Consider the following 26,727-nt stretch of genomic DNA (forward strand, 5'->3'; position numbering starts at 1 on the left):
AAATGTAGGCAGTGTCTAGAACCATAACCATATTTTATAAATACACGTGTGTGCATAAGCGTAGCATAAATTATATGTAATACATGATATAAGTAACTGCATGCAGTGTATTATTATTGGCATCAAAGATAACCCGTTTACAGTAAAGTTATTGTTGAATCTTGACATTGAGTTATGCTAAAAAGTTAGGAGCATTTCGTAAACGTGTGTTTCAAATATTTTTAATATTTAACTTAGGTGGATGAACTAGCCACCAACCACCAAAAGCCTCGTTGTGATTCAATTAAGCTCGTGGTCATCAATTATCTAGTTCGGTGTCATTTTCCCTTCAAAACAGCTTCGTGAATCGTGGCACCGCTAATTTTGCCGGTGTGGTCGTGTAACGAATGGTGTGCTCGGATCTGCCCGCGCAGCCGTGCAGGGCGGGCGGGCGAGGGCGGCGGGCTCGAGCCAGTCGCGGGCGGGCAGGCACCCGCGCGGACCGACGCGCCGCACTCGCGATCGATACGCGCCTAACCTTACACCACCAAAACCATCACCAAACATAAACGTCAACCTGTGAAAACGTGAACTTACAACACTACTTACGGTAGGACGCCATTCGCTATGCTCAAAAGCATAGCCATCTGTCAACCCCATTGTCAACTCACCATCCTCAAAGACATATGATCGCCAATAGCAATTACAGCAGTCCCTTGAGCTATTCTTGGGCACAAACAAAACAACCTGGCGGTGCGCGTGCGTTTTATGTAGCATTGTGTTTATCACTAGCGTTACGTAAAAGAGTGTCAGGAGATTCAAAATCGATAAGCTCGATTTGTTTGGGCCAAACTTGTTTTGACTTGTTTTGACGAACAAGCCCAATAATTTAATTGTATTGTCGTTTCGGAAAGCTCGCAGGCCACGTTGACAGACAGTGACAAATTAGCCCAATGTCAGGTGCCATCGATTTCTGATGGGATCTAACTAGATTGCTTGCTAATCGATAAGCAAATATAATACAACATTAATTAGTAAACGTGGCAGGAGGCGGTCCCTATTATATAACGGCAAGGTATCCCCGTGACGTAAGTGTTATGTAGACGTTCATGGCTCAAGCAAAAAGCAAGTTTACAAAATAGGTATCTAGTACCTATAGTTTAAAAATCAGAAGCAGTATGACAACTTAAAATCCTGTAAAAATGAAGACACAGTTAAGTCAATGTAGCTAGCTTCTTCAAAAAAGATTGAACTCAAGCAAACATCTTTAAGTGACATGACTTCGCGTTTCGTGCTTAAATAGTTTTAAAAATGTTTGAATAAGGCGTCTTCGCAAATTGTTTAAAGTTTAACTCAATGCTTGTTAAAAATAGCAAATGTTTTTTTTTAGTTTTCATTTTGGATGGGAGCAAAAATATTCGGTGCCTAAATTGCCACTTCATTGCTACTTACGTCTTACGGTAACAAAATCGATACCATTCAGAATATAGGTACTATTCCTATCGGATGACTTAAAAGCTTACCGAGAGCTTACCTAACTTTATTAGGAAAATCTGTCATTGAAGCCATTGCTATATATGACTTTTGTTTTTTACAGAAGGTTTAAATTTGAACGAAGAACGAGGCTGGATCTTTTTCCAAAAGCTACTTCCTCGATGTTTCGTTTCGTTTTATAGAGGAATAGAGGAGGAGGAGGGAGGATATGTGCCATTTTCAGCCAAAAGGGTACTTATTGTCGGTTGTCAATAAGGCGCTTATTCCATATAAATAGCTTCAATTTGAAATCAACCTTATCGACAACCGACAATGTGGTACCTTTTTGTTTGAAAACGTCACACATGACTGTGAATTAAAATTTAAGTAAGTACGAGCAGTAGAATCGTGCTCATATTCTGATCATCATAATAACAGTGGAAAGGGCCAGAGCAATCACTTTGCAGTGAAGGACAGAGTACTCAATGGGCAAGGGAGCGACATAACGGCGCTGTGTGGCCATATATTTTGACTGTCACCCCTGCCCATGCTAATGCTATTAACAGAACATAATTTTTAGTGGGTGAAAGAATCGAATAAAAGTCATATAACAGAGACTAAAATGTCATACCATTCTATTAAGGCTCGAAACAACTAAATTGTGACAACAAATGTATGTAAAGTAATGCTTAACCAATTTTTGTTGTAACTAACATGTACCTATACACTAGAGGCGGCCTCTCGAAGAAAATGTTACCGCACCTCAATAAAGTGCATGCACTTCATTGAGTTTAGTACCTACGTCACCGACTACTGGCGAGAAGCCACACATCCGATGGAAATTTAAAATAAATAATTAAAATGAAAAATGCCTTTGTGCGTAATGATAAGTTATACTAATAATACGTATAAAGGATGACTCACGTTAGACCGGGCCGTGGCTTCGTTTTCTATGGAAAGCATCACGTGATCACCTGTCATGTCATAGAAAAGTAAGCGCCGGAAGCTCCGGCCCGGACACGGCCCGGTCTAACGTGAGTTAAACCGAATAAAAGCAATATAATAACATTCCATTGCAAAAAACTGTTTTTTAAGCTCATTTAGATTATTTTGACCTGACGCCATTTTGCTTTGGCGCATAGATTACCATTTCGTAGACGTATAACACGTAGGTAGGTTATTATATTGTTCACAGAACATAATGCAAAGTATTGACATTCTTTATCTCGTCGTTTTTGTAGTGTTTTTACTTTTTTATTTTACTTAGAGTATTTTGTTTTTTAAACGCGATTAGATAAAAATTGTTACGAGAGTCAAAAAAAGGGTTTAAGACTATTTTTATATAAATTTTATATAGCCCGTTTTACATACGTAAATATTTTTTAATACAGTTGCTCAAAAAGTGCTACTTTTCGTGGCTATTTAGCGTGCGGAAAGTTGGTTTTCGCGAACTAGTGCTTTTTACTTTTCTAATTTTTTTAAATTTTTACTTGTTCCAATTCATGACTACTTATTGATGAGTGTTAATATTAGTTTCCTTTAAACGTCGTAATCAACATAAAAACCTACTGTTAATGTAAGAATACGAAAAATATGCATATTTCATATTTTATTACTTACCTCTTCATCATTATAAGTATTATAACACGTTTATTTTTGAATGTTGCAAAACCATTCTTAATAAGTTGTCTGAATGGAACGGAACGCCTGTCAAAGAAGAGGAGTATTTTCTTACTGCAAGAATGTTTTAAGTTTCCAAAGGCAACATTCGATATTGTTTTTATAAATATACGATACACAAATAATCATAAATAACGATATTTAGGTAATAATAGTACAATGTTTTAATATTTACAGTTTCTGTCTTATAGAACATGCATTTGAAAAAAAAAACTCATTGAAGTGGGTTCAATAATAATAACAAAATCTATTCTAGTCGAATAAAAGCTAGAAAAACACTTCTTCATAATGTCAATGTCAATGATGTCACAGAATTCATAATATAAAAGTTTCGAATTCCATTCCTTACTTGTTGCTTTTCTTATTTTTTCGCAACTGTATTAAAAAACGTCGTTCGATACACGTGCGGAAATGTCATTCTTCACTCGTCCCGAGTCTTGTCACTCGCCTACGGCTCGTGGCAAGATATCTCGGTACTCGTGAAGTAATGACATACTTTCCGCATTAGCATCGAAATGTACTATTCCGTCACATTTCAACTGTAAACTGTAACTGTGTTTCACTGGTAGAGAATGTGCCATTAGACAGTCCGCCATTTGTACATTACTTTTGTATATTGTACAATAGTTTAAATAAATAAATAAATAACTGAATCAAGATGTTATAAGTGTTTGTATGATATCTTGAACTAACTGTCGCTTGGCGGCTATGTTTTCATATCAAAACCATCATCATCAACATCCTAGTCCCTATACTTATAATAACTGCAGTTCTGGCATTGTTGTATGAATTTGAATGTATTCATTAACAGTAGAAAGTAGCGCTCACACGGTTATTTTAAAATGTTCGATACTTATTGAATTTTGAATGAGAACTATTTTGCAATTAATTATGTATTAAGATTATCAGTGTCCCAGAATATATTTAAATGATTTTTTTTTTCATACGACACGGAACACGTGTTACCTACATTGCAAAAGTACTGCCAAACTGTAAAACAGTTTCATGGCACGTAGATATACATTTGTTTCATTAATATTTATATTCGATCAATTTTCATAAACCATGCCATAAATCACGTCACGTTCCTCCGTCCGATATTCCTTGTTTTACATGTATAATGTCAGGTCGAGGCTGCCTGTTTCCAGTTTATATGGGTTCGCCGAAAGTTTGCTTAGGTACCGGCCTTTTATGGTAAGCCAGCGTGGGCGAATCACGTTTTGGGCTGACCAGTCTTAACAGACCTTAAGCTCCATGGTTACCAGTGCACGATTTCATACAGCTATTTTTAGCCAGGCAAACCAATTAGCAGTAAAAAAATAAAGTAAATTACTGTGAAAATTTAACCTTCTCACCTCCATTTTTCAAATTTGCCGTCTTTTACTTCTGACAAATTGGGCGTAAACAACGTTCCGCTTATTAGTCAAAAAGTGCGAAATCCATTCAAGTTGCCTGATTCCACCCGTTCGTAAATTGTAAAGTTTATAAAATGGGTGGCAGACGTTAGATAATTTCGCGACATTGAAGTTTGGTCACTTGACAAGATTCTGGAATCGGGATTTTTTGGTGGTTGAATATTATCGATGGTCAGGCAGTTGGTGCTGCCAGTTGAGGCCGATCATGCCGTGGCATGTCAGGAATATTGAAGGTCAGAACTCAGAACTTTAGGAACAAAAGGATGACTAAAGTACGGCCTGAGTCCGAACCGTGGCGTCCGACACTTGAAATCGGCGACAAATGGTACTTATTAATTTATTTCCCCCGAGACCACGGTCTAAATTAACTTTGCATGAAATGTGACAACACATTTTAATATTCTGCTCTGTATCAGATTAAAAAAGTTACGCGACGGGCTGGTAACTACTTAGCTATGCAAGCTATAGTGTCGTCAAGTTTAACTAAATCATAATGCGCACGCCACCCCACTCTAAATCACAATTTGACACTGTACGAGCGGGATGTTAAACTTAACCGCAAAATTTTGACACAAATGTTAACTGTCAAATAACCTAAGGCATCGCATAAAAATGCACTTAGCGATATATTACAAATATATTTTTTTACCGTAAAAAAAATAGTTTTTAAGAAAACGCGTTTTTCCTATTTAAAACTAGTTTTCTGTATTATCGGTGAAAACTAGATTTAACTAATTTTTTCAGTCAAAACTAGTTTTCGCAAAGAGACTTGGTAGTAATTTGTTTTAAATAGGTTTAACCACCGTAGCAGCTACAAGAACTTAGGTCTTTTATATTTAAGATATTTCATGTGACTAACCCATTAAACGTACATTAGAGGGATGCAGAGTCATTGGGGTGACATTTACTTAAGCAGACACGACGTGAATACAAAATAGCTATAATGGCGAATTACATTCGTGGTCATTAAAAGGTTAAAATGGTTGGAAAACGTTTTCTTCCGTTTGTGATATATCTAGTGCCATATCATAGGTTGGTTTCTAAGAAAACTGATAACTTTTGATCCTGGATAGAAATGGAATCGAATAGCATTTAAAAAATAAAATAAAAGTCTTTTATTCAAAAAGTTTGAACATAGGTACATAATAAAAGTACACGATAATGCTTACAAACTAATTGAAAATGTTTGTCTTTGACGATCTTGTCGATGACCATACATGTTTTCCAAAATCTTTAAATGTCAATAATTGTTATAATTAAAAAAACCGGCCAAGTGCGAGTCGGACTTGCGTTCCAAGTCCAAGGGTTCCGTACATTACACAATTTAAACAATGTATTCTTTATGTGAAATGTCTTTAAAAAATCCGTAGGGGTCGGATCAAAAACTAAGTAATTAAGTCCGACTCACGCTTGACTGCACATTTCTTATAGGTTTTCCGGTGATCTATAGGTAAAGATCTATTTTGTGTATTTTTTTCAAAATTTTTGACCCAGTAGTTTCGGAGATAAAGGGGGGGGAATGGTAATTTCTTGCCTATTTTCTTGAATAACTTCTAAACTATTTATGTTAAAATTATAAAAAAATGTATGTGAGATTATTCTCACAATGAGCTCTTTCATTTGATATGTAACACCATATAGTTTGACAAACTTTATTTTTTAATTTTCTCATTTACCCCCCAAAAGTGGCCCCCGTGTTTAAAATTAATATGTTTACATTACATGTCCATCTTTGGGTCACAAACTTACATATGTGTACCAAATTTCAACTTAATTGGTCCAGTAGTTTCGGAGAAAATAGGCTATGACAGACGGACAGACAGACAGACAGACAGACGCACGAGTGATCCTATAAGGGGGCCGTTTTTTCCTTTTGAGGTACGGAACCCTAAAAGTAAGGAAAGGTCTCCAAAAATAATTTAGGCATAGCAGCACGGGATCTGGTAGCTGCCCTCAGTACCTCACGTAAAAAAATCCAGCCTATAGGTATAAATAAAATGCGATCTATCTCCGGGCATAACAGTAACTAGTACTCCTCCAATTTATTATGCGGTATCTACTAACGCTGGTCGTTGTTAAATTAAATTACAAATAAAATAACATATTCTTCAATTGGTTGTTGGATTCAATAATTTATAAACTTTTGAGAGCAGTGGAATATATTATTTATTACAGAACTTTAACATTAAAAGATCTACGTGCCCATGACTTGAATCACTGATCCTTTGACTTCAGTTTGTTTAGCGAAATGTCGCAGTACCGAGCTAAGTAATTTTTCTCGTCTCTTTCTAAAGTTAAGAATATCTTCAGTTTCATCCAAGAAAGAAAAGGATAGAGCATCTTGAGTGACTAAATAGCCGGTGCCAAAGCAGAATTTAAAGACATGCAGTTGAATGACAGGCACTTTATTTAACAGGCTTTGGAGTTGGAGCTCCGGTAATGTGGGTCACGATTATAATGATTGAGTTTATTATAAGAACGGTGTAAGATTTTACAACACAGAAACCCCAGATGCATGCATGATGGCAGATTACTTATGCCAAATTTCTGAAACAAATTTATTCGCACGTGTTTACATGAAATTGTCAGGGTTACAAATTGTTTTGTTGATAAATAGTTGTAGAAATAATCTGAGTGTTGCCTAAGTATATGGATTTTTTTTAATTACTTTTGCTGAAATCGAATTGAAATCGAACGCCGCACTAACGCAATTATTCACACACATCAAACAAATTAAATTGACACAAATACCCACGCTTTAAAAAAGGACGACTAAAACAGTTGTCATGAGAAACATACATATACATGCCCCGGCTTTGGCTGTATATTTGCTACTTAAACGGGTATACAGATGTTCCAAAATATTTTTCTTAAATGTGTAGGTATCGTTTGCCATAATGTTATTGTCCTGAATGCATGTTTATTCGAAAAATATATTTTTATCTATTGAAAAAAAAACATCACGTAGAAGCCAGAAGATTAGGTTTCGATAGATTCTTAAAAGCGCTATCGGATTAATGAAAATATGTAAAATTAAACATATAGGACAAACATTCTTTAAGATTAATAAAGCTAACTTGTGACTTCAACTTACATTGATAAGATCGAAGCGCTACGATTGTTCACAACACACGGGTGTATAACGGAGTGAGAAAATAAAAAAAAAAATCAAGAAAAAACTATGTAGGTATAAGTACGATGACAAAAGCGTTGGGTTGACACTTAAACCCAACTTCGACCCTAGTTACATTACCCACTCAGCTCCAGAGCCGCCATTAACTGATGTTGTCACTGAGTGACAGGCGGCGCTTTGTTTTATTAAGATCAGTTAAACACTCAACTTTTTAAGTATGGCTACGAATGGCTGAAAATACAAATAGGCAGACAAAAACTTTCGGCCGACTTACCGACAACTCGATTTCAGTTTTATACATTATTGCGATCGGAAACAATAATAATTAATACAAAACGTATCTCTTTGCATCTGAGATTTTAATCTACTTTTTCATTGAATGACTTCTTTTTTCGAAATGTCAAAACGATTAGCCACTATGGAATTTAAGAGTACCGTAAAACGGGGTCACCAGAAATCGCGGGGTGAATAGAAAAAATATGAACTTTTATGAATTTTAAAGGCTTTACCAGCGAAAGTTATGAAAATTCAAACCACTTGGAATAGTCTGTAATATCGATTTTTCTTCTCAAAACGATTCCAAGATAGATAGTATCATACCTACCTATCATTTATACTTACATCACCTACCACGATTTATGGGCAAGCGGCAGGGTACACAACTGCAGCGTTCACAGAAGCAATGTGAAGTATAGCTAGCTCTGTAACCACACGTACCTATTGCTTCTTTTAAGCTTCTGACCCTCGCTCAAACTCAATGTGCTAACTTCCACCCATGAATAACGTCAAAGTTGTGTCTGGGCAACTTGGCGAATCTCTTGGCACATCACAGGTCGTAGAACTAGAACCATCTTCGGGTTCTTTATTGATATCTCGTGACATGCCAAATATATCGTTGCTTCTCATCTGAAGTTTTGCTTTTCAAAATGCATTAAAACAAAAGTTCTCTATCCAAACAAAGTGGTGTCTCCGCAATACCTTACTTTTAGAAAGAGGAAACACCTAGCATGAGTATTTGTTTACAACGATTAATTTTATTTGTCAACAAAGACTCACAGGCCAATTCGAACGTCACCTGATATCAAACCAATATTTGAATCATATCATTGGTATATCAGTAAGCTGTCATCAAGTTCGTAAATTCATGTTTGCCGCCCTTAATACACAATGTGTTAAAAACTCTATCGAATGTAGGGCAGTACAGTTGACCAGAGCTATTGTAAGTGTAATTATAGGAGGGTTTCGGCCGGGATTCACGTATCTGACGTTTCGTATTAATATTTTACCACCTAACCACTTAATTGTAACCACAAAATAAATATTCCAGCCCAGTAATCGCGGTGACGTAATGGCCAATTTGCACATTTAATACGGATTAATTGAAATCGTATAGTGGACGGGAATCGATTCGCATATCGTTTCTGTTTCAGTAGGCAGCGAGCGGGCCGTTAATGGAAACCCCTGAATTGGACCTAAACAAAGGTTTCAATAGGAAACCTCGGTATTTGTAGAAGCTATTATCGTCCCATACGTCAGTGTTTCATTATAGGTAAACGCCATTTGAAATTAACGTAAGTAGGTTGTCTTCTCTATGCATTGATCGAACTGCCTTTTTTCACGTGTTGAATAAAATAGATATATTGTGTTTTAAATAGATTCTTATTTTCCTTATTTACTTGAGCTGTCCTTACCGCCTACTCGTCACAATAATAAAACACTGGCGACAACAGAAACAGGCCATTTTACATAGAAACGTATGTAATCTCACATCATTCAATATTGAAACATTGTCTAAAGGTACAAAATGCAATGTTCTGTAATCTGCAGGTTCTTCCAATTAACCCAGTCACTCCTTTGCATCTCATTTCTGTCCCGATTTTGTTTATTAGTTTTGCGGTCATAACCTACTTAAGAAAGTGAAATATTTAAGTGACTTTTAATTTAGCTGTGTACCTTTATAAAAAGCCGGGTTATCTTTACCTAATAAGTACCTAATTTAAGTTAGGTTTTATACTTCATAAGTTACCTCTATAATAGAGAAGAGCATTTCACTTTGTGCACAATAAATGAATGTGTATAAAGGTTTGGTTTTGCTAGAATAGGTACTTGTATAAGACTAGGTACATTTGTCACAGTATGTGTGCGGCCTCAACGCACTAGGCCGACATATTGGAAGCCGCACGGATCCGAACCGATAATTTATTACGACCGTTTCGCACGGGACGTTATAATAGACTTACTTTTCCGTCACGTTATATATTTGTGAGATGTTTTGAAATATGAGCTTTATTTTGCCTAAGCTACGGTACGGTATTTGTTTGTGATTTTGGGGTAAAATATTATGTTTGTGGAGTGAGCAGCGATACATGCATGACGAGGTGGAACATACAAATCATAAATACCAATCGCTTACTGAATATCGGTACGAGTAGATGTGATGTGCGTGTGTGTAGCGTGTTTTCTGATTTCGCTTAGTGGTTAGTTCCAGAGATTTGCTGGATCATCCAAAGACTTGGCTCGTCCGACCTCATGTAATCAGAGTACAGTCGAGTTCATTAGTGAAAATATCTATACAAATTTCTGAACTCGACTGTACACACAGCTGCTGTGCAAATTGCTAAGATAGGTACCAACGTGACGGTAAAATATACACAAAATAACATAGCATAGGTACTTAACAAATTAAATTAAAAAAAGCAAAAATTTTTTTGGAATTATTAAATACATAATGAGGCACACATGCTCCAGTATAATCAGTATATAGGTACTGTTAAATCCTCCCAACAAGGGTATCTAGGTTAGTTGTTCTCAAGAAGAACAACAAAGTATTAGCAAGTAGCAGTGATGCAAGTTGTAACCTAAATAGAACCGTATAGGTTCTTACAATTTCATGTTTCAATACTTTCGTTTATATGTTGAGTGATGGATGCTCCATATAAACGCCATCGTTTTCGTAACCAACGCTCTTACGAAAGATTATTTTAGACACGTTGTTTATGTTCTGTTTGTTTATCGGTTAAGGTTAACACAGCTCAGATAGGTACTACCTAAAAGTAAAAGGGATTGGAAAACATTTCGTGTCAATGTAATGTGTACGTTGGGTTGGGATTCTTCCTGTTAAGGATGCGGCTTCCTGACTCCTGACTTACCTGTGGGTTCAAACCCCAGCTTGTTCAGAGGGTTCGGTGAATTTTAAAACAAAGGAATTCTACAAGGTAGGTACCTAATGTGAAATGTCTAAACAATTATTTACTTTGATTTTATTTATAATTTTAGGTGTTTGCTGCTGTCTAAGAAAAAGTTGTGTGCAACGGTACATAATTAGGTCTTAAAATTCCCGGGCCTGTCTTTACAAAACTCAATTTCGTTTCGTTTTGTAACCTTGCAGTTTTAAGAACCCCTATAATCTGTTGCATAAAATACTATTGTAGATCTTTGCCTAGAAGACAAAAAACAAACAACAGTTGCATAATATTGTATGAATATTCCTAAGAACACTGCTGTTAGGATTCTAAGAACACTGCGCCGGGGTCTTGCGCGCCGCACTTCTTATAAAGTTGATTTCGTTCTCACTGGCGAAAAAGAGCTTTTTCAAAGCGCGTCCCTGATTAATAAATAAACAATAACACAAGAAAAAAATATGTTGGAATGCGGCCCGTTATTTGGGTCGTTAAAAACACCCTCATCCATGATTGACGCGAAACCCATCAATATCGATCAGTGGATCCCCGGCTTCCCAACTCGCGAAACATTAGGACTCTGACAAAGTGGGTTGTTGATAAAGGGGCCCACCCATTACCAGTCCGCCGGACGATATCGGCCTGTCAGTTGTTCGGAACTGTCAAATTTTTGTTCCTTCATTGTAGGTATTATATGACTGACATGGACATAACTAAAGCAAATATATATTTAATGAATATTATTTTGTTATTGAAATACGGTATGCCAAAATATGTTCGTATTTATAGAAAAATAGTCCTCGAGTGATTTTTCTTACAATATCCAGAAAGTATGTAGTACTTTCCTAGCCGCCCGCGCCACGGCAGAATAAGCGGTGCTAAGCTTATTACGGGAGATGACTGGGCATTACGACGCTTAGCTCAGTTAATACGTACAGAAAGGTATAATAGGTGTAGTGAGAAACTAATTAGCACGAGTTAGGCTAACTTGGACTTATGGTTATTTAAATGGTTGTTATTACTTTAATGAGAATTACGTACCTACAGCTTCTTCGCATATGTCAGTCACGTATTTCAACGAATAAATGCTGCCAGTATTTATAAAAAATACTATTTTTTTATTAACCCATTCAGCGCTGATAATCACGACACTTTGTCGGTTTGCCTCTACGAAGTATTTTTGCTACATAGATACCGAAAAACCCATGTTATCGACTACGCCATAGTGCTACGAACGTCGCTAAAATGTGCTGTCTTTACAGTAGGTACTAGGTACATATGGTGCTACTTTTCGTGCCTATGTCGAAAATTTAAAGGGCCATAATGTACTGTAAAACGTTGTACAATACACGTGCGATCGGTGCTTCGGTCGTGTTTTACATGCACCGCACCGTATCGTAAATGACTATTTCATTAACCGACTTCAAGATTTCAAAGGAGGAGGTTCTCAATTCGGTTTTTTTTTTTTTAATGTTTGTTACTCCATAACCCCGTCATGTCTGGACCGATTTTGAAAATTCTTTTTTTATTGTAAGTATATACATACAGATTGGTCCCGTTTTTGTTAAAAAGCAGTTCTGATGATGGGATCCATGAGGAATCGAGGGAACTCCTCAAATATTAAAGGCATACATATAGTGATTTTTAGTATTTTCATCAACAAATCCAGCTTTTACATAAAAAGTGACATTTGATGAAGTGGAACTGCTGATGATGATCAGAACGGAACTCTTCAATGACGCATAGTTCACGTATGGCGATTTGTCCTCTTGGTTATATTTGTTAAGCAAGTTAGGTTTTCAAGAAACATTTTTGTCAAGCTCGAGTTCTGATGATGGGATCCATGAGGAATCGAGGGAACTCCTCAAATGTAAAAGGCATACATATAGTGATTTTTGTATTTTTATAAACAAATCCAGCACATCCATTTTAAAAAGTGACATTTGATGAAGTGGAACTGCTGATGATGATCAGAACGGAACTCTTCAATGACGCATAGTTCACGTTTGGCGATTTGTCCTCTTCGTTATGTTTGTTAAGCAAGTTAGGTTTCAAGAAACATTTTTGTCAAGCTCGAGTTCTGATGAGGAATCGAGGGAACTCCTCAAATGTGAAAGGCATACATATAGTGATTTTTGTTTTTTTATCAACAAATCCAGCATTTACATTTAAACAAGTGACATTTGATGAAATGGAAACAGCTGATAATGATCAGAATGGAACTTTTCAATGACACATAGTTCAGGTTTGGCGATTTGTTCTCTTCCTTATGGACCCAGACCTAAACTTGGACCCGGACTCGGACCCGGACCCGGCTCTGATCATGGACCCCAACTCGGACCCGGACCCGGACCGAACTCTGACCCAAACTTGGACCCGGACAGCCGGACACGGACCCGGACTCTGATCCGGACCCGGAAATGCTACTAGAAAAGTGGGTTAGGTGGGTGGTTGGGTTTTGAACTTCGTTTCTCACAGAACAGAACTGCTATCAGAAAAGTAGGTTAGGTTAGAGCTGTGACCCTTACAGAAACGAAATGCTATCAGAAAAGTAGGTTAGGTTAGAACTGCGACCCTTACAGAAACGAAATGCTACTAGAAAAGTGGGTGGTTTTACCTCCTTTTCTACATTATTAGGCAAAAGATGCTGTCTTTTTCATTTCATTGTCTGGAATCTAAGAGTGCACCATCAACAATAAGTGAACTTTCAGCGGCATCCCCCATTGAAGTCGGTTTTTTTTTTCTTAAAAATTATTACAAGAAACCATAATTTTGTGTCAAAAACTTTGTGTTATCGTTCACATTACGTATTTACAAAACATGACGTGATAACGATCACACACGCTGTTGTGGTGGAAAACCAACATGCACCCTCGGACACTGTCAAGGTCAGCTTAATGACATGCAACGTTAAACGGCATGTTTGTTTTTGAATAAGCAATGACCCTGGGGCCCTGATTTAACCCATTAAATGCGCATAACTCGTCGCTAGCGTGCACATTTTTACACATACGACATAAATTTGCCACGGCTACGCGGCGTAGCACTTCGTGCCGTAGTAACTAATAAACGTAAACGCTGCCCAAGTTCTAGGGACCCGTACACAACTTAGGCCGTGTACCTAATAAAGACTTCGGACTCTTAAATCACTATCTTCTAAGCTGTCCACCACTTCACCTGCGTCGGATGATTGGGCGTTTTTCTGTAAAGTGATACACTCAATTTTTTAAAGGTAAGTAAATTTAATGTTATTTCTACTCAGAATTATGAGCTGATCCAACTTCCTAGGAGAAAAAAAATGTCCCAAAATTGTCATACATTTTACGTACTTTCCATTTCGTTACCGCCGTACAGTGTTTGAAAAATGGTAACGGAATGGAAAAATAAAACTTGGGACGCTTTTTTTCCTCCTAGTAGGATCAAAAGAGCTCGTGATTCTCAGTCGGAAATAGTTATTTGTTATACAAGGGTGCAAAGTTGTATTTTACCCGCGAGTGTTTCAACACACGAGAAGTAAAATACATTTGCTCCCGTGTGTAACACAAAACTTTTCACCTTACTATAGCGAGGAAATTGCAACATCCACAGGCGTTAGATCATCTTCATCACTGGAATCACTCATTTCTTTACGATATTATAACAGATAACTCTGGAAGTTGTGTATTTTTAGGCGAGTCCGTGAGAAAAGTTTTTAAGTAAAAAAATTGTTGACAATGTTAACATTTCTGACGTATGAAATGTCAACGATGCGTTTTGAAATTGCATCGACTCAACTCTTGTGCGTTCAGAATTATTATTAACATCATTATAAAAAAACAAACGTTTCTTGTGGAATTTTAAGGTTTATGACTTAAAATCATTAAATAAAGCTAAATTTGGTATTTTTTATTAGATTCTCAAACCATTTATTTAATAATAATTAATATCGAACGAACCATTATCATGAGCGTTTTACGTTTTGTTATCTGTCAAGCTACTTCAACACGCTCCATCCAAGGTCAAATTACTTTCCCCACTAGTGGATAAAACGCGTTTTTCCCCGCTTGTATTGAAGGATAAAAGACAACTTTCCGAGCTAGTGAGGGGAAAAACCTTTGCAAAAAAAAATCTAGAAAAAAATGCCCGATTATGATGATTGATAAAAACTATCCTTCTACCAATAATCATTTAAATCTGTCCAGCGATTTAAGCGTGCAGAATAAACAGACAGACAGCCAGACAGTTGCCAAATTAATTCCAGCCAGCTAATGTAAGCCAGACTAATGTAGGGATAGCTCGTAACGTAGTTGAAACATTTAGTTAGTTAAGTTTAATCATAATTAAAATTCAATGACATGACAGGGTACGGCAGGTATTTACCGGTCAAAAGGTTAAAGGTTAGCTAGTTAGTAGAAATTAGAGAATTTATCTTTAATTAAAGCAATGGCAGATCACTGCACTGTCCTTGAACTAACGGCTGGGATGTTTGCCAGCGGACCTGATGGGCAGTGCGGCCTCGAAACGGAATCTATTTGAACTTCATTTCGCTGTGATCGCTTAGAATAAATTCTAGGGTTTGCTTACTTCGCATTGTCAATGAAAGTTTGCAAATGAAGAAGTTGTAATACTTATTTACTTAACAAGTAGCATTGGTCAATGTAGGGGTAGGCCAAGGTAAATCGGATCATACTAAAAATGTATTGATGTTTATAGTATTACCATAGAGTAACATACTAGAGCGGTACTGTCATAGTAAATTTTGTAACCCCAGTAAATTCACTGCCATCTGTCGACACACTTTAAAACTAAAAATGAAGATTTATAAAATACGATAGAATGTATTTAAATATAGATAAATGATTTTTTTTATTTGCATTAATTATTTTTTTGATTTTGACCCATGTTCTTTCGCTGATATGCGTTAAAATTGTTAAATAACAAACGAAACCGTCAACGCCATCTATACGACTGTAGGCCAAAACTAGTAGCGCCCTCTGAACGTGAATCAAATTTTCTTGATTTTCGAGGCACGTTTTTTCCTTAGACTGTATCCATCTATTACGGAGTTATATCTATCTTTGGTATTACCTATGACTGGCGATATCGTGGCAGGGTAACAGGAGAGACGTACTGCTGCAATTTTAGTGCATAGTTATGAATGCAATATTTCAAATATCAACGGACTTTCTGTGTTGATCCGATTCGCCTCGGTCAATCCTTAATAAACAGCAACAAGTTAAGGTTTGATTATAAATTAAGGTATTACTAATATTTTTAAACCCCGTACCTACGCTCAGCGAGGGAGAAAAGAAAGAAAAAACGCTACGATAAAAGAGCTCTAAGTTATTCTAGATACCAATCCAAATGGAGGCCAAAGTTCGTAATAAAGCGACAAAGTTCTTATAAATTACTTTCTCAAAACGCTATTTTTATGCCTAACGGCCAACGGTTCGAGGCCACCACTTAAAGGCTTTCGTTTTCCTCCAGATATTACAAAAGCTTACGTCATTAAAATAAATATTTCATAGTAGGAATAGAATCTAATCTATATTAAATACTAATGTTAAATCTTATCTATTTGAAAATAAAAATAGCATTGAAAATTATAATACCCTTAAAAATGTCACAAACTACCACCGGTTGTAACCAAGGTCGGTCCCAAGAAGATAAAGACGCAAGAAATTCGGCGGGGCTCTACACCAAATCCTTTATTTACATAAAAATATATCAAAAAAATATTAAGCCATAATATTTACAAAATCAAAAAAAAAGTTTATTTAAAAATAACAAATTCTGAATGGTTGCCACGAAACACATAAAATGGGGCAGTCCTACAAACTTAAAAAATTATATTGAACAACTCGTTTTTTTAGGATTCCGTACCCAAAGGATAAAAACGGGACCCTATTACTAAGACTCCGCTGTCCGTCTGTCCGTCTGCGTCTGTCCGTCTGTCTGTCACCAGGCTGTATCTCATGAACCATAATAGTTAGACAGTTGAAATTTTCACAGTCATGTCATTAACGGGTCTAACGCGATTAAATTTCATTATTTTACCTTTTAGAAACGGGTAGATAAATTTATTTGTCTATCCCGAACATTTATATAAACTAATGTCGGGTAGTTTAGTGCTTTGACATTTTGCTGGGACGTCAGTCTTTTTTGACCACATCAGCTAGTGCAACCTAGCTGAAACGTCGGTCGTAAAATAATGAAATTTAATCGCGTTAAACCCGTTAATGACATTAATTATGAATACACATTTTTCTAGAACTCTCCCTTGCATATTTTAACGTGACCGAGTTACCGCGCCTTAAATCTGCCAAGGCGGCAACGCACGAATCGACTCAAATTTATCACTCACAAAACTGACACTTTAGTCCATGCCCTATTTAATGCCTGTTTTGTCACGCTTCCACTCCTATTAGCTCACCAAATAAAAACCAAAAACTGCTAAATAGGGGAAATAATTCGTATATAGTATAGCTATAATATAAGCGAAATTTGGCATAAAAAAATGGTGCTTTAAACAACACACACTATAGGTAAAATAACTGATGGGTAGGAGTAAAGCTGTCTGGGGGTGTAATATCGTCGCTATACTTACTCAGTGCCGGCCCGAGTCCTTGATCAGGGTAGACCGAAATCGGGTTTTGGCGCCTTTCGTTGAAGCTTTTTACCCAAAAGCAAAACGAACCGTATTTTGGGCCCGCGTCACACTCGCGTCTTTTAACTTTTTTTTTTCATTTAAACAATCTGACTGCAATCCTTACGCCATATTAAGAATTTCCATTGGAACATCTACATAGCCTAACAGTTTACACACATGCAAGCGGGGCTTTTGCTACACATTTTACCAACACACTTTTATCCCATTGAAGTTTTATTTGTAGTCTCCATGAAATAAAATATATTGGAGCAGGAGCTCCAAAATATCTGGACATACATTTCCTGATAATACTTAGAGGTTTTGTTTAGATAATTATTAACACCTTGGTCACTCCGATATTATATTATATATATCTGATGATGACTATGCCTAATATTTGGAGTTGACTTTCAATGTTTACTTATTTTTCATTCATTCATTCATTCATTCATTTATTCCTTTATAAAACATAGTTTTACATGTCAAATACAGTATTTCATATATACAACTATTTACATCTAAATTACATAGCAAAACACATCAGTATGAATATAATATTAGGTATAAGATAATTATGTCAGGTAGGTACAATTATTATTAAAAATTTATTATTTACATGTTTAAATGATTACAGTAAGTTCATTTAAGTATATCATATCACATAATTATGGTTAGTTAAATTCTTATTTTATATTTCTATAGCTTGGGATTGTGAACCAGTTCAAAAGTGCACGCCGTCAAAAAATTCGTCAACAGAGTAGTACGCTTCAGACATAAGTTTAGCCTTAAGTTTATTCACGAAACCTCTTATACCAGTAGCACTTTTAATCTCTAAGGGTATGTGGTTATATATCTTAGGGCCTATTGAGTGGAGACACTTTTTAGATTTAAGTATGGGCTCGACCACAATATACTCAGAGGTCATTAAATCTACTGAAAGCTCGAGTTTATGATTCTTTATCGCCAGTAGAAGACCAATAAAGTGGGCATTATATTTTTATTAGAGGTTAAGGTTGGGTAAGTGATCTTAAAATAAGTAGACTATATTATAGTACTTATAGGGATGGACGTTTCTGATTAAAAGAAATGTCACTTTTGACAATAACAGGTGCCCTAATAGGCCGTCCTATTCGAGACGTACAACTGTCAGTTCCCGCATCCACATCAGTTCAACAGTAGTATGATTCGCCAGATCATATCCATATATGTTGTGTAGGCCGTTCCTCGCTCGCCGCCCAGATCTCCAGAAATTCATCTGTAACACGTTCCACGTGCGATGCACGGACATCGATGCACCGAGTTCAAGGCCAATGCGGCGGCTGTCAGAATAGGCTGCGACACTACGAATACGAAACTTGCGAACTTTGCGATATTACTTCAGCTAAGTAGAATTAATAACTAGGACTACACTGGTGAAAATGTATTATCTGACCTTGACCACATACTACATTTAAATTCAAGTTTTATAAATACTTTAAAACGAGACAAACGGGTACCCTACGTGTTCCGTATTTTCAACATATTGGCACTGGACCAAGTATTCGATGCAAAGTCTGCTTGGGTCAAACACATTATAGAAAAAGGTCACTTCTGTGGACAATACAATCAAAATCGCGAAAAAAAATTTGGCGCCTTCATACATTTTGGCTGGTCCATTTTCTATGGAAGAGTAAATTTTTTTTCGCGATTTCGTGGTTGATCCCATAGTAAAAGTTGCTCAGTATAATCCCAAAACTTCCCTGGCAACGGGAATGCACTTATTTTTTTAGCCACCCTGTAGACATCCCGTTTTTCTTATTTGAGTCTCAAGTACTGAAAAAATGTATCCCGCATGTAAAGGTGACGCGTAAAAAATAGCTTTAGGTTCCCTTAAATTTGCGATGTCTACAGGAAAGACGCGAACGAGTTTGTTAAAAAAATGTGTAGGTATGACCCGCTTGACCTATTCAATGCTAATAATCACGAAGCATTTTCGCTACAAACATGAAACCTATGTTATCGGTTACGACGTAGCGCTAGCGCTACGACCGTAGCTCAGGGGTGAATGTGTTAACTACGTCTTCTAATTGCAGCAAGCGTATGTTAAGAGCTATACCTACTTATCGCTATTTGAAATTCTATCTACATATATTTAGTACTTCCAGCTTAGTTCCTACTTCAATTAATTGTCTACGTTAAATACGGTAGGTACGTTGTAAATTTGTAATATTGAGCCCATCTTCCAGTGCATTTTTCATTTTAATTAATGACGTAAGCTTCTTTAATTTCGGAGCGGAAACGAGATTTTTTAAGCGATGGCTTCGAACCGTATTTCGTTTAGGCGCGGTAGAAAAATGTTATATTATGGCTAATTTAGAAAATCTTTATAGCTTTGCTTGGATTTCATTTCGATTTGCATCTTAAATAAATTGCTAGTCTGAAATCCCTTTTCACTGAAAAACTTTTACCATGCATTTAAACGCGTTAGATTTAGCGGAATTCCCGAGAGCCATGGAAAACACAAAATGCGCGAGTTAATGTTTAGGTAGTATGCTGAAATAACTTAAATCATTGGGGTTTAGGTTATTATGATTGTACCTACTGTATACTTTGCTAAAATGAGGCTATTTGCTACGTCTAATAATGGAATTAATGGATGTAAAGTCTTTTATGTCTAGTCTCAAAAATGAAGTTAGCCAGCGCGAAGCGCATCTATAATCGTAACGTTGAGCATCGCAATCGTATAGCATTGATCACCAACCCTATGATATGCTTCCAATAGCTTAAATAATTCCGTAGACTAAAATGACGTTTCATGTGTAAGACATGACATTTCTTAGTACCACATGAAATGTCATTTTAGTCTACGGGATAAAAAAACAGAATATTTGGGGGACAATCTTACACAGATCGACCTAGCCCCAAGCAAAGCTTGTACTATGGGTACTAGGCGACCTACTACCTATACGGTACGGACCTAGTACGGTAGTACCTAGTAGTAGTAAAACTATTGTACAAAAATCAAAACAAAACAGGAAAAATAACATTCGTCATGAGTACAAAGGCGAACTTATCCCTTTAAGGGATCTCTTCCACATAAATACATACATTTTCATAAAGACATTATATACATAGAAAACACCCATGACTCAGGAACAAATATCTGTGTTCATCACACAGATAAATGCCTGAACCCGGGACCAATAGGCAGGGCAGGGTCAGGGGCTTGAACAAATATTTGCGTCCACTACATGAAGAAGGTTTCATACTTAATAGGTAATTACGCGACTTCGTCAACGTTTAACCGGTTTATTTTATTTATTTATTTAAACTTTATTGCACAAAAGAATAACTGTACAAAAGGCGAACTTAATGCCATTCCCACTAGTTACCAGCAAGTTGTTACCAGGGGTAACTACTGGGATTTTTTTCTCACCTTTTACCACTGGGAACTACTAGTAAAAAAAAAACAGCAGTTACCATCAAACCGGGGTGGTATTACAATTGAATTCTAACAAAATTTTGGTGGTAACTACTGGGAAATAAATCCCACCTTTTACCACCAACTCGGTTTGGTGATAACTACTGGTTTTTTTTTCCAGTAGTAACCAGTGGTATAAGGTGGGAAAAAATCCCAGTAAGTTACAACTGGTAACAACTTGGTGGCAACTAGTGGGAATAACCCGTTTAAACGAGTCCAGCAGCTAGAACGTGAGGCGTATTTGAGGCATAAAATACAAGAAGAAAGGATTAAATCACCAACACATTGATGAATGATGATTTACGCAATACATCGTTATAAAATCGCATCCCAGGTTTGAAATTGATTTTATCAATACAACTGTAGCAACTGAAATAAGCAATGACGCTTTCATTATGTAGTTGTACCAGTATTATTCCATCTAGTGGATATAATCTGTATTATCAAAGTATGCAAATGATTGCAAATTCCCAGAGCTCAGTGCCTCAGACGTGCCGTAAGTTAGGGGTTCACCGAACCTATTAACGACTCTGCTAGTTCGGCCACGGACATGTATAAATAAGTCTGTCATTTAGCCAGACATTTATGTCTATAAAATTTACATTCCAACTCTAATTTTATCTTCTCTCAATGGAACGTTCAAGTTTCATGAATCTTTTAGCGAAAGGTTTTATATTTCGATCTTTGCTCATAAATGGAATTTGGCATTTTATAGAATGGGTCAAAAGGAATCACAGAGATAGAGTAACCGCAATATTAATCTACGTTTTAAGTTCTCAGAGCGATGAAACTGAAATTGTCACTGATAGTTAAATAAAATATTGTAAACATTTTTAAAAAGTAGGCATATTGCAGTAAAGTTAAAAGTGCAATAAAAGTTGGCTGCACTTTTTCTAGATGCTTAAAGTTAGCAGTTTAGTTATAAGGTTTAATTAACGATAATACTCCACAGAATGTTACTTAAGTACGCTTGACTACGCAAAACTGGAATATTATTTTTATAGTGTTTAAGAACCTAAATTGTCCCACAGGAATTCAAACATCTCGTTCCTTCATATAAAATAGTCTACCAGCAAGAAAGACGTCAAGTTTGTTTTGTCTTCCTTGTCTAGAACTGGACGGCTGTCGCGTCGAATTTCGAAGAAAGTCTATGCCCATCTCTATCAGTCACGGTCTATGTTGTAAGAGCGATAGAGATGAATTAATGACAAGGTTGTAGATATAAAATTTTACAATTACAGATTAAGAAATTAAGGATGAAAACCATCATCCCGAACTTTAAAAAGTTAATTTAACTAACCATAACATGTCGTGTGAATCGAAACGTAAAACTTATGAGCTTCTTGTCAGTTTTACCTTTCACAAATGAAAATTCTCGAAATATATCCGTCAAACCGGTATAAGTGTGTCTACGACATTGAACTCACTTATCTTAAAGACCTATGACCTATATAATGTGTCTATAAGCGAATATTAAAAACAATGGAGCGTAATTTTGGGTTGTGAGTTATGGCCTAAAACTCTCTTTCCTGCTAGGTACTTATACCAAAATTGTAAAACATTATTTCACCAATGTTCTCAACTTTTAGGTCGATGGAGAAAAAGCGAAACCTAAAACTATGTATGACCCATATTTATACTACAAAAATAGCGTTATCGCAAGGACGGCGCCAGGACGCCGCCCCGCACAATCTCGAACAAACCATTTGTCAAACGTGGCTTAAAGGCTCCTCTTACGTTACGCCTTATTTTCATTAACGTCACGACCTTGGACCAACACTCGGGAATCTGAATACTGTTGACGAGATGGTTTTAACAACCTAATCTCAAAGTAATTTTTGTTTTGTTTAGCTACATGTATCTAACGTTTATTAGTGGCATATCAAACCTCTAAAATATCTGCGATAAGAGTTTTGTGCTGTAAAAACTTGTTCATTCAATTATTTTTTAAATTAAGTCTATCCAAAAGCGAGTTAGAGGAACTAGGAGTATAGTTTTGTACTTAACCGGCTTTTAAAATGGTCGCGCTACGGAATTGTAAATACAATGTTTTTGCAGCAATTGAGCTTAATCAACGATAAGTATTACGACAACAACTTAAAAATAACTCATCACATAATACCTACACAAAAAAATCCAAGGGAGATTAGGTATATTGAACATATTCGTAAACTTTTGCCTACCCATTCAATCAGAAAGCATTGCTCAACACAAAACTTTTATAAGACACAGTAACGCTTCGTAACAGGCACGGCGCACAACAAAATACGTCTAATCATTATCAGCATCGCGAATGGCCATATAATTTCTTTACTCACTATTTTCCAGTGCGCGAGACTATAATGAAGACATGTCAATATGTTTAAAGTGTAGATAGTGCGTCGATGGCGATGACGTCACTGAAGCATGGGGTGAACCTGAGTCGGCGGGCGTGCAGGGCGGGGGCGAGGGCGCTCGCCCTGGCCGCCGTCGTTGCGTTCCTGGCTACAGCCGACTGCAATCCTATTGAAGTGAGTATTCAATTTTTTTATTTAGCTACCGGTCATCTTCACTCATCGACATAACATTGGATGAGTTATGCGGTGCTGACCTTTGGAAACCCTCAACACTCTTGAAGAACCCCATGTAAACCTCATGGGGTAGCTCATTCCACATCCTGTTTTTGGGAGAAATGAGCTGGATGCCCGCTTATTAATTAGAAACCACCCTAGGCATATAGGGTCTAAACCTATCTCCATAGTATTATCTAAATCCGTTCAGCGGTTTAAGCGGAAGAGGTAATAGACAGACAGACAGAGTTACTTTTGCATTTATATTATTAGTAATGATTAATTATTTTGTATTCGTATTTAGACTAGTTAGTTCTATCGAAAACTGTCAGAGCAGAAATCTATTTGTAAATATCTCGGACCTGACAAAGGTCCGGGCTAGCGGTCATCACGCATCATTAGTGAGGAAGTTTCCTTCCACGTGGACGAGAAAGAGAAAATCAAACGTGACTTTATTAAGGTTTATAATACCCTACATAACGTCGTATGTAAGCAAGATACATTTATTGTACCTATAAGGGCCGGTACACACTATAGAAGGACTGCAACCCGACTGTAATTTGCATGGGAACTGCAACCCGACTGTAATTTGCATGGGAACTGCAACCCGACTGTAATTTGTACGGGAACTGCTCGCCGACTGCTCGTCAACTGCAACGTGGCGTGCAGTTCCCATACAAGTTGCAGTTGGATTGCAGTCCGTCTGTACCGGCCCTACGATGTGTAAAATCGAAGACAAATTCATAGGTACTTCGAATTTGACAGCTGACGTAACTGACGCTGTACAGCGCCATCTATTTTAGCTGTCATACCAAGGAACACAATTACGCTTAGCTTAGACTTAAGTTCTATTCTATTATTAATAATTCTTTGGTACAATATTCGTAATGCTATCTGAGTTATAAGTCTGCAACGATTTTGATAGCACGGACTGTGCAAGTGTTATTTATACGTCATAATTTCATCAAGATCGACGTTTAAAATAGAACTTGCACTTGCAGTCTGGGTTGTCAAAATCGCTGCAGACTTATCTTGGACTAACTTTACCTAATTTACTTGTTCAATAAAGTAGTTGTTTCAGTAATTTTGGGTGACTCCATTCAGAGCTCCTTTATACCTATTTTAATATTTCTGATTTACTTTAATATTAGAGTAATGGATCTAAAACTAAGTGAAGAGAGAAAATTGTATTCCAACAATCCACTTCCTAAATATAAACATAGATTAGATTAGATTAGATTAGATGATTTATTTCATGAAAGACAATTTACATAATAAGTTTGCATTAATGTCAAAAATATAAGAATTTCTATCATGATCGTCAAAATAAAAATAAAAATGAAAATAATAACAATACTAATGAAAATAAAATTATAGCTCCAATAAGGATTGTCAACACAATTACAATAAGAGTAAGTAGATAAATACTTACAAATCCAAAATATAAGTAAATTTACAATGTCAAAACTTACACTAAAACAATAAAAACACAACACACAAGAACAATAAAAGTAGAAACAATAAATAAAAAGTCAATTTATCCCAAATGGGAACAGTGGTTACAGTGTCATATTAATGGAGTAGGTATAAAATAATACAAATAATATCTCCCAATAAGAATCGTCAACACACAATAATATAAAAAATCCTCCAATAAGGATCGTCTTTATGATAAAGAATACAATGTCAATATAGAAAACAATAATAATTAAACAATTTCTGAATCAAAATGTCATTTCCATGAACTCATTTACTGAGTACAGAGGGTTTTCCAACAAAAGATTTCTCAATTTACGCCTGAATATTTCGTCGCATTGCTCGTTTCTTATCTCGGCAGGTAGGTGCTCGAAATAAGTAGGTCCGATGATTCGTGGGTTCTTTTTTGAAAGCATCAAGCGACGAGGAACTGTTCTAAGACGACCTGTGTTACGCAGTTGTTTTCCCGGACAATTTACACGAGAAAATTGAGCAATATTGTTTCTCACGTATATTATTAAGTCAAACAGGTGTTGTGAGTAGTGAGTCATAATGCGTTCCGAAATAAAAAGTTCTTTACATGGGTGCCTATGTTTTACTCCAGCAAGTGTACGAATTGCTCTCTTCTGAACTATTAGGACTCTTCTGGCATCAGTGGAGTTACCCCAAATGAGCGTGCCGTACGACATAATGGAATGGAAGTGAGCAAAGTACACCTGTTTTAGAGCTTCCTTCGAGATAAGTGGCTTCATCTTTTGCAACGCAAAGACTGCACTACCCAACCTGTCACAGACACTGTCAACATGGTGCTTCCAGTTAAGGTTACAGTCGACTATAAACCCAAGGAACCTACTCTCATTGCACACTGGCATCGGACTGCTGGCCATGCATGGTGGCAGTGGAATCTCCCGACCAGAGAATAGCATCACGTTTGACTTGGAGCAATTTAGTATGAGCCCATTTGCTGAAAACCAGGTCTGTAACTGCGCACAAGCATCGCTTATCTTTAGGCTTAGCTGGTCGTAATTGGTGAATTACTGGTGAATTACTACGTCGTCGCATAAATGTAGTACGTACTAATTACGTAAATAGGAATACCTACATACGTTAAATTATGTCTAAGTCAAATGGAACTGGGTTAATTGAAATAGCATTTCCTTAGTAACGTGGACTGTGTAGGTGCAGAGTAGTATACATATAATAGGTATTAGGCATCAGACGTCATAATTAATGCTACCCAGTAAGTATTGATATATTAATATGAATACCTTTTTGTGTAATAAAACTGAAATCGGATTATATCGCGTATATTGATTTTATAATACATCCTGACGTTTCGAACCCTTTACAGCGTTCGTGGTCAACGGGTGACTGAGGAAAAACTACATTGTGCAAAAGTGCTCCACGCAGACGAAGTCGCGGGCAAAAAATAAATGCCCGTACCAGGATTCGAACGGGACCTCTGCTTCTTATACAGGCAGGGGCACTACCGACTGGGCTAGTAGGCCGCTGAATATGATTATTTGATATTATTTTCCATTTGATGAAACATTTACATAGTCGTTACAGAAATAGCAACCCATCTCTCGGTGCTCCTAGTAAATAATAGTGTCCATTACTATTGTGCAGAAATGGGAATGTGCCAAGCCCTGTCATCCCTACTTACATACTTTGTATACCACGGATGTACCAGTATTAGTATGACCTTCGATTATGTATATTTATTATGGATCTCGAGGTCACGTTATTCTAAAA

At 36.7% G+C, this 26,727-nt stretch overlaps 1 protein-coding gene and 1 long non-coding RNA gene across 6 annotated transcripts in view; one reads left to right on the forward strand and one right to left on the reverse strand.

Annotated features, from left to right (window-relative positions):
* Window positions 1–26,727, reverse strand: part of LOC134745219 (uncharacterized) — a 193,135-nt gene that overhangs the window by 86,139 nt on the left and 80,269 nt on the right. The window lies entirely within an intron of this gene.
* Window positions 445–26,727, forward strand: part of LOC134745107 (sodium/hydrogen exchanger 3) — a 74,821-nt gene continuing 48,538 nt past the window's right edge. For all 5 annotated transcript variants that reach the window (XM_063679053.1, XM_063679052.1, XM_063679054.1 and 2 more), the window contains exons 1-2: window positions 445–589; window positions 23,276–23,457. In XM_063679053.1, coding sequence (XP_063535123.1) covers window positions 23,332–23,457 — 126 coding nt within the window. In that variant the 5' untranslated portion in view covers window positions 445–589; window positions 23,276–23,331. The remainder of the gene's footprint in view (window positions 590–23,275; window positions 23,458–26,727) is intronic.

The sequence above is a fragment of the Cydia strobilella genome, chromosome 11, assembly GCF_947568885.1.
Source record: "Cydia strobilella chromosome 11, ilCydStro3.1, whole genome shotgun sequence".
Lineage (NCBI taxonomy): Eukaryota > Metazoa > Arthropoda > Insecta > Lepidoptera > Tortricidae > Cydia > Cydia strobilella.